At 36.8% G+C, this 9,832-nt stretch overlaps 1 protein-coding gene across 3 annotated transcripts in view; it reads right to left on the reverse strand.

Moving 5' to 3' along the window:
* DNAJC10 (DnaJ heat shock protein family (Hsp40) member C10) overlaps nt 1-9,419 on the reverse strand; it is a 61,702-nt gene extending 52,283 nt beyond the window's left edge. For 2 of the 3 annotated variants that reach the window (XM_089916598.1, XM_022567199.2), the window contains exons 1-5: nt 9,194-9,419; nt 8,583-8,633; nt 7,334-7,683; nt 5,384-5,546; nt 3,362-3,412 (exon numbers count right to left, since the gene is read on the reverse strand). In XM_089916598.1, the coding sequence (XP_089772724.1) occupies nt 3,362-3,412; nt 5,384-5,546; nt 7,334-7,537 (418 nt within the window). In that variant the 5' untranslated portion in view covers nt 7,538-7,683; nt 8,583-8,633; nt 9,194-9,419. The remainder of the gene's footprint in view (nt 1-3,361; nt 3,413-5,383; nt 5,547-7,333; nt 7,684-8,582; nt 8,634-9,193) is intronic. The other variant, XM_089916597.1, reaches the window with a different exon arrangement.
* Between the last annotated feature and the right edge of the window lie 413 nt (nt 9,420-9,832).

Consider the following 9,832-nt stretch of genomic DNA (forward strand, 5'->3'; position numbering starts at 1 on the left):
ACTTCAGAAACAAAACTCACAGAAAAAGAGATCAGGCTTATGGTTACCTGAGGCCGGGGTCGGGGGGAAGGAGAGTTGGATGAAGGTGGCCAAAAGGTACAAACTTCTAGTTACGAGACAAATAAGTACAAGGAATGGAATGTACTACATCATAAATATAATCAACAATGCTGTATATCATATATAAAGTTGTTAAGAGCAAATCCTGAGAGTTCCATTACAAGAAAACATTTTTTCCGATTTAATTTTGTATCTGTATAAGATAATGAATATTTACTAAACTTATTTTGATCACCATTTCACGATGGATGTATGTCAAATCATGCTGTACACCTTAAACTTATACAGTGCTGTATGTCAGTTATATCTCAATAAAACTGGAAGGGAAAAAAATAATGGCATTTAATTTGACACAAAACCTTATTTAAAGTTGGAAAAAAAAAATGTCTCCCATCTTGGTACTTTGTTTTCATAGACTACTTCTAACTTGTTTGCCCAGTTCCCACTATTATTAAAAATATTTTTAATACTGTATTATCAAAGCTCAATGGGATGTTTTTGCATAACCCAGTAACTCAGAATAGAACAAGTATATTTCAAAATGTGATTTTCAGCTTCTAAACTATACAACTATAGCTAATGTCTGTTAATATTTATGTGATTATAGCTAATAGCTTGTTAGCCTAGAAAAATGTAAAAAAAGGCAGAAGTGCTTTGAGTTCCTCTTTAATTTCTTGAGCTTGTCTTCAAAAGGAGAATGTATTGTGTGGGTACCACTCAAAATGACTACTGTTAAGTGCAAGATGTTCTCTGCTTTTGCAGATACTATTTAGAACTTGTTTTAATAACTGCGTAATACTTTTCTGTGACATATAAAAAGATAATATGCATCATGTTTAATGGGAAGGATAAGAACTTCAAAGTGAAGTTTATTAGTCACATTTTTTCTTTTGTACTATAGCTGAACACTTCAGAGTTCCACTCCTGATAAAAATGAACTATGTAATTTGGATTAACTCTTCCACTACAACTTCAGAACTGGACAAAATACAAAAGACTTCTGTTGAAAGCATCAGAGAGTTACCAATGCAGAGAAGAATTACAGGGCCCAGGAATGGGAGGAGGTAGAAATCAGGGGGGCACTGTTTGCCAGGAGGTAGTTGATAGGCAAGGAACTGAGCAGAGCTTTCAACAGATTCATGAGACTAGAGGGACAAAGATGGAGTTCAGGGCACATGTAGAGAAGGGTCCTGTAAATAAAGATGAACTGGAAGGAGACCAGTCCTGTACAAGTACAAAGCTCAGCTTTTGAATAATTTCAGTCTCTGTTTGGATAAAGCTGATCTGAGATTGTTAGTGACCCTAGTCAGAAGAAAATATAACTTCTCTCTGGAGCAAGAGAACATACATAACTTAAAAATAACTCCATAATTGTTTATATAATTAGTTACACAAAAGACCAGATTAAGTGACCCAAACCAATAGAAACTACTGGTAATGGAAAGAGACCCACAAGCAAGTATGCTAATGTGATATTTACATAGGCACAAGTTGATACAACTATCCATCCTTATTTATCGTCCTTCCTAGGCTTCTTCAGCTAAAACTTAAGGATCAGCTTGTCTTAGCCTAGTAATACACAGGGTAGTATTAGAGTTCAGACTGAATAGTGGCAACTTTGCACCGAACCTATCAATGTCAGTTAATTATTTCTGAAAAACTGTCTCTAAGGTTTTGTGACTGTTAATTAATTCTTAACTACTATTTGGAGTTCCATATGAATTATGAGCAGTTCTTAACCTTTTCTCTATAATGACAAATTTGAAAAAGTTTGAACCCATGTGCAATACAACCATCAGGAAAGTCTTTCATTCTGGGTGGATTCATGGATTAGTCAGCTTGCAGGTTTTGCTCAGTTTCTCTAATTCTTTCTCTAATTCCAAAGTTTTCTGCCCCACAGGACCACAAAATACTTACTGATTGACTAGCAGATGAGAGACAATAACCACAGAAAAATCAACAGGTTCATATAACTACAGTCCAAAAAGTTATGATTCTGCAAGCTTGTGACATGGGTGTCAGTTCTGTCTACCAACAGTACAAATGAATCAAATTATCCTCCATTTCCTCTGTAGAGAAGACACTCATTTTCCTTAGAGCTTGTTCAAGTGTTCACTACAAGACTTTTAACAAAATAATGTACTCAACAGCTACCTTGTAGGCCTGAACTCGCCAACATGATATACAAAGTAAGAATCCGATGTAATTCTTGCTTAGAAGGAACTGTACAGAAACAAGTGACTGCAACACATTGTTTATGATGATAACATGAGAAATTATATAAATCTATTTTGCATCTAGTATGTTATTTTAGTTTTTTAAATTAAATGAGACTGTAACATAGCAAAATAAAACTGAAATATGATTTGAGGTAAAATATGTTGGTTTGAAGTAGAAAAGAATATTTTATTACAAGTGTACAAATTTGAAAATGTAAGAATCTTTTAGGTTTTCTACAATGCAATGCAAAGTGCAGAAGTATATTTTTATATCCATTTTCACACAAATCACAGATCAAATTAAATCTGCTTCCAAAAATAACCACATACTTATTCAAAACCCTGAAATATAAAAGTTCTAAAACCAGAAGTATTTCTGCAAGTTTGCAGGAAGCTCACGTGGCATACAAACATATCCTGAACTGATATGGGGGCTATGTGTTATTTTTACTTCTTTTATTTAGTATACACACTTATGCATTTCACTGCTATTTTTTAAAAAATAGTATACTGCCCCACATTCTGCTAAGAGCTTTTTATCAGTGCTAATATTTTTATTTTGTTCTCATCCAGCTTTTATCCTCTATGCATATATGTGTATACCTTTTGTATGATTTGTATTATACTGCATACACAATTTTGTATTAGGCTTTTTTTTTTTACGTAACTACTCTTAAATATAAACACTTTTTAATAATGTGAAAAAATATAGAAAGAAGAATATTGGTTCATTATTTCAAATGTGTCAATTATATACAAACACACACGTACAGAATGTTGAGGATGTTGCTAGCTCTTCTAAGGTTTCATTTCAACTGCCAAATGAGAGGAATAATTACTGTTGCTAATACACAGAATGTCATAAAAGTTCACTGACATAATGGAAAGAAAAGGTGATGACGACAATAAAAGGAACTACGTGAAAACCTCAACTATGGTTATAGAACATTATTTAAAATACAGTATATACCATTTTACCTTGCTAAAATTTTAAAAATTTCTAAATACATTTGTCCTTGAGCATTTTAGTTAGGAGACTGGTCTTGAACTAGCTTTGGAAAATCATATACCCACAAACTTACCGAATTCTCTTCTATCCAATGTTATGATTTCAGGATCATCGTCATAAATACCTATTTTGAAAAGTACATAAAATTATAGTTAAAACTTCATCATAAAAATAAATTACCACATGAAAGATGTTACTTATTTTTGTTTCAATCATCAAAAATCATATTGCTATACTAAATCTCCAAGTGGAAGAATATGCAACACACTAAGAGAAAAGCAAAGAGTAATAATACCATTGGTGATACATTTAAAGAGTATCAAAAGACATCAGTTTCCTGATATGGACTGTCATGGAGTGTGTGTGTCTGCGTGTGGCAGGCGGTGGGGATTCCCAATATTCACACAATGTCATCTCCACAGAAAATTTCTGTTATACGTTTTTTAAAAAAAGTTTTTATTTTGAAATAATTATAGACTTGCAGGAAATTGTAAAAACAGTTCAGAGTCCTACTTATCTTTCATCCAGCTTCCCCTAATGGTGACATACTATGTAATTTTAGTACAATATCCAAACCAGGAAATTGGCACTAGTACATTACTGTTAACTAGATTACAGACCTCATTCACTTTCAGACTGCATGTTTTTTTTAATGTGTTATCGTTTAAAAATATTTTGTATTACTAAAAGTCTCATATAATTAGAATAGTTGAAGAGGTAGAAGCAAACTTAAGTAAATATAAATTTTATTTATAATAATAATTAACACCAATGTGAGAAAGTTTCTCATTACTACATAAATTATCTAAATATTAGTGACGGATATATACCAGGGGTTAGTAAATATTTTAGATTTTGTGGGACATATGGTTTCTGTCACAGCTATTCAACTCTGCCCCTGAAGTGTGAAAAATAATACGTAGATAAATGAACAAAACTGTATAAATAATACTTTATTTACAAAAGCAGGTGGCAGGCTGGACTTAGTCTGTGAAATATAGATTGCTGACACCTGTTAATAGACTATTAAGCTATAGTGACTATACCTGAAAATACTATTTTGGAAACTCAATCTTGAGAAAAAAATACTCCAGATATAAAGTGCATATATTTTATTTAGTCTAAGATAAAAGCATACTTCAGTTCTCTGACTGCATTTGAGGCTAATTAAGAGAGATTGTAAATATTATGTGTTACCCTTAAAACAATCACAAGAGAACTACTGGGTACCGGAATGCTCCCTCTTTGCTTGACACCTGTATTTACTTTCCCCCTCCCTCAATCTCTTTAACTTGTTTACTCTCTCTGCTCTTGTCTCATTTCTCATTCCTGTCAATACCTTCAACCATTATTAATCATTACTAATTAAGAAGAATGGCATTTCTACTGAAGTGACCACTATTAAAGGAAACTTTAGTCTTCCTTGGAAAATATGATGCTCTAAAAATACTGAAAGGCTTCAAAATTTAACTTCTAATACAAATATTTTTAAAAATTAAATAACAATCCTTATTTTAAAAGTATTTAGCAAGATTATGACCAAAACACCTTCATATTTATACAGATATCTATAAACTACTTGACTTTCCTTTTGAATTCCACTCTCATGTTATATTAAAAAGGTCAATGGGGGGCTTTCCTGGTGGCTCAGTGGTTAAAAATCTGCCTGCCCATGCAGGAGACATGGGATCGAGCCCTGGTCCGGGAAGACCCCACATGCCGCAGAACAACTAAGCCCATGCGCCACAACTACTGAGTCTGCAGTCTAGAGCCTGCGAGCCACAACTACTGAGCCTGTGTGCCACAACTACTGAAGCCCGCGCGCCTAGAGCCCGTGCTCCCAACAAGAGAAGCCACCACAATGAGAAGTCTGCACACCACAACGAAGAGTAGCCCCCACTCGCTGCAACCAGAGAAAAGCCCACGTACAGCAACAAAGACCCAACGCAGCCAAAAATAAAATAAATTAAAAAAAAGGTCAAGGGGACACATGTTAACTATGTAATAGTTTATACATTAGCTAAGTGGTGAAACAAAATTTTCTAAATTTACTCGAATAAACAATAATTTCATAAGAAATATCATATCATCTTACCAAAATCATAACGATAATAATTCCAGCTTTCATACTGGCCTCCTTGATTATCTGCAAGTCCCTTTTCTCCATATTTGTCATACTTTTTCCGCAGATCTTCATCTTTGAGTACTTCATATGCTCTGTTTATTTTCAAAAAATCACTATGTGCATCTGGGTTATTCTATTAAAAAATATTAGATATAATATTTGTTTCAGATACACAATCGATTTAACTTAATCCTGAGATTTCTGTGTGAACAGATACCAAGATAAGGAGTAGTACAATATGAAATGGGTGCTCATGCTTTGAAATAAAAAAGTCAAAAAGTATTTCTAAAGAACTCCAATCTTAAAAAATACGAAAGTAGGGGCTTCCCTGGTGGCACAGCTGTTGAGAGTCCGCTTGCCGATGCAGGGGACACGGGTTTGTGCCCTGGTCCGGGAAGATCCCACATGCCGTGGAGCGGCTGGGCCCGTGAGCCATGGCCACTGAGCCTGCGCGTCCGGAGCCTGTGCTCCGCAGCGGGAGAGGCCACAACAGTGAGAGGCCCTCGTTAAAAAAAAAAAACAAAAGTAATAGAAATGAGAATTGATGCTTCAAAAGGTTGATAGGGGTGGTCATCAAATACAAATCACTACTTCTAAGAGATGCAACAGAAAAAACTGACTAATGAACCCTTGGAAACACTTAATATTGTAAATATTATGTGTTACCCTTAAAACAACCGCAAAGAAATTTGTAGGTTATTTTTCTATTTGAGGCAAAACTCAGTACTTTAAGTAAAAAAAAGTTATGTACTCCAATCTATCAGATAATGACATAAGGACTAATATCAGAGTAACAACTCAAAAGTGGATTAATACGTTTCATTTGTTACTGTTTCATATGATTGTTTTTTGAAGAATGTTTTCATCTAAATAATACTTCGTTGTAAGTGGTCTACCATCTTTCATGTAGAAACTTAAAAGAAATAACGTTCTGAAATTTTAAAGAAAAATCTGAAAAAATGAAAACCCTAAACACAATACAATGTAGATCTCAAGAAACGATTACCAATTAACAAGAGTTTTAGAGAAATACTGATTCTATTGCTCAGCTTTATGTAATCAAAATAAAATAATCCTATTTAAAATTCTATCTAGGGACTTCCCTGGTGGCCTAGTGGTTAGGATTCTAGGCTTTCACTGCAGTGGCCGGGGTTCCATCCCTGGTCAGGGACTGAATCCGTGGTGAGGCCAAAAATAAAACATAAAAAATAAATAAAAATAGTAAAAAAAAAAAAAAAACAAAACTGCAGTTACTGAAATTAACAGTAAAAAAAAATTCTATCTAGATATAATTAAATCTTTCTCCTTGATGAGTATCAAATCTCATTAAGAAAAAAATGAATGAGATAAATTATAAAAATACCTTAAGAACTAATACAGTTTTGAAGGATTACATCATAGGATACATAATCAAATATTTATGATTGGAATTAACTGGATTTGGCTGCTCCCAAGTTTTAATTTATAATACTTTCTGACTCTGTTCTTAGACTTGCACATGGGAGAAAATAGTTAAAGTTGAAGCATACTATTATTAGCTATTACTGCCATTTTTAGCAAGACATACCCTCTAAGTTCTAAGGAAATAATTTTTGTTACTGTTCTAAAATACTTGATTTTAAACTACTTTACTAGGAAATCTACTGCTTTGTGATTAACATCTGTAATATAACTTGGAAATTAGTTTTCAAATTAAGAGAGAACTGTATTTTTGGTACTGACATTCCTTTACACTATTCTGAACTTAGAACATTTTGCTTCTTCTGTTTTTAGTACAGAAGTTGAATTATGATTTTTGACGTGATTGTTCTTAAGCATTTTGAGCACTTATTTAAAATAATTTTTAAAATAATTTAAATACATACCAAAACTTACTAAAACACATTAATTAGATATGTTTAAAAAGAAATTTTTACCTACCGGGTTTTTATCAGGATGTAGCTTCAATGCCAATTTCTTGAAAGCCTGTCTTATTTCCCTACTGCTTGCAGTTTTGGATACACCAAGTAAACTGTAAAAATCCTGATCTGTACCCACTAAAATGGCCATATACACTATTAGAAAACAGAGCATGACCCTTTTCAAGTCTCTGAGATAGTCATCTTTATTTAACCAGACTCCCATGGTTTTTCTTGTCCAAGTTCTGACTCAAGTGAACATTAAGATAATGCCACTGGTTCCGGTTGATGTAATACGCAAATCTGAGAACTTCTGTCCACATTACTCCAAAGGTGAAACAGGTATCATGAATTTTTTCCCAAAATGTTAATCTAAAGAGAGAAAATCAGATAGTTGAAATACGTTAGTAAAAAACCAAACATATCATTAACGCTATTTACTAAATAACATGGCCAGCAATAAAATCTCCAGTAAATGACAAATCAGGCTCTGTTCTTTGGGGGCCCCCTTCACTGCTTCCGTTATCTAGGTAGCCAGATTCGTGAGGTCACTCAAGGTAGCAGATAAAGGTAAAAGGTAGCTAGTGAGGTGGCAGCTACCTAGAACTCTTTACAAACAAACAAGTGCAGCAACTTGCTCTATCAGCACCAGAACACAAGGGGGGAGAATGGGGGGAAAAGCTATTTCCTTCCATCTTCTACCCAGCTTAAGCTTGCCTCTTTTGATGTGCTTCCTTTTTGGTTATTTCTTCACCCCTTTAAGGCTATTCAGTTTTCATTTCAATCAAATTTCACTTGTAGGAAATACCCTTTGGGGGTACTAGAAAGAAGCAACAGATCCTTCTAAAGGGTCTGTATTTTTCATATAAACCATCCAAGAATAGCAGTGAATTTATATTGCTGTAACAACTTACATAGTTGGACGTTTTTTCCCCTGAATTTTCTCAGAAGGTGCTTACGTTATACCTAAGTAGTTACTATTTTATAAACTAGAAGACTAATAACTGCAAGTTAACAGTAATTTTACTGCAAAGTTTACATTTGGCATTAATAAAAATAGAAAAAGAAACAAAAGGAGAAAAGCAATCAGTTATTTAGATATGCTCACCTGTGTAGGGTAAAAATAAAATCAGATCACATGTAAACTTGTATACTTTATCAATAGTTCCAAACATGTCATAATGCTTCGAAAAATCTAACCTTCCTAGCATCCTCAGTTCCTCCTTTCTTCATTTAATCTTAAATGCCTATTAAAAATTTTTTTTCCTTACCTGTGAATGGCTTTGGTTCATTTCTAATCCTTTTCACGCCACCAGAAAACCCTTTGTAAAATAGAGTGATGGAGATTAATAAACATCCAGACTAAAAAAAAACGTTTAGAATAGAGAATATATTCTCAAACACCACTTTCAGACAAGCGATGTTTGTTCCCTGCCTAGCGGTGGTTCTCAGACGGCGTGGGCGTGCCTGACGCTGTGCACCGAGCTGCGGGGACAGGTGGAAGCTGCAGGTAAATGCAACACTAACTCCTCGCTGCCACCACTCCAGGATGGGTTGCGGGGAGAGGGGAAAGATGGAGACACTGGGTGAAAGAGACTGTCAAGTGCTGCTGGTGTGTGAAATCTCAGGTTGGATTAGGGAGAAAGGAACCTGGATAACTGAAGGTAAAGTGAGAAATTGGAGCAAAAAGTGGGGAATTGCTGGGTGGAGGAATGGCGGTGTAGGTAAAAAGGAAGAAGACTGGAAGCCAGAACACAATAAAACAGCCTCGAGAGCGAAAAGGAGGGGAGATTCCGGTGCACAGGCATTTAGCCCCTCCCTTCCCGGAGGGCCCAGGCCGCCGCCAGCTCCAGCAGAGCCCCGTTCCCCCGCCCATGCCCACCTCGGTGCTGCGAGGTCGTCTCCTGCAGCTACTTCCCCATCCTCAATCCCTGGCGGCGGACCCCACTAGGCCAAACACAAGCTGTGCGTGCGGTAAGGAAGCACGCACTTCTGACCGCTAGCCCGCAGGGCCCGAGATGTTGTAGGAGCAGCCAGCCGCACCGGCAGCGACGAGCGGCCGGCTCGGCTCGGCTCCTCGCGCGGCCGTCTCCTAGGCGAGGCGGGGCGGGGCCTGGCGCGGGGCATTGTGGGAAAGGCGTGGAGGACGCTGCTTGGGAGGACTTGTCTCAGGATCTATGGGCGCAGTGGGGTGGGGAGGGCGGTGTAGGTTTAGGTTGACGTGGCCGTTTGCGCGGAATCCGGCTCCGGCTCCGGCTCCGGCTTCAATCCGGAGCCGAAGAACACGCAATACCCACAAAGCCCGCGCCGCCGTACCATCGCGGCTGGCTCACGCCGCGGACAGGAAGCTGGACGACATAGTCCGCCCCTTTCTGCTCCCGTTGCTGTGGTGACGGGACCAATTTCCCTCCCTCCCTTGGAGGGCGGGTTTAGGCGTGCAATTTCCCCGTGACCCTGTTCTTCTTAAAGGGAAAGGCACAGCTGTAGAGGATTTTTCTGGTCGTTGGGTGGGTGGGGCAGA

This window comes from Delphinapterus leucas, chromosome 8 (genome assembly GCF_059928025.1).
Source record: "Delphinapterus leucas isolate spDelLeu-1000000601 "Yukka" chromosome 8, BTC_Dleu_Yukka2, whole genome shotgun sequence".
Taxonomy (NCBI): Eukaryota; Metazoa; Chordata; class Mammalia; order Artiodactyla; family Monodontidae; genus Delphinapterus; species Delphinapterus leucas.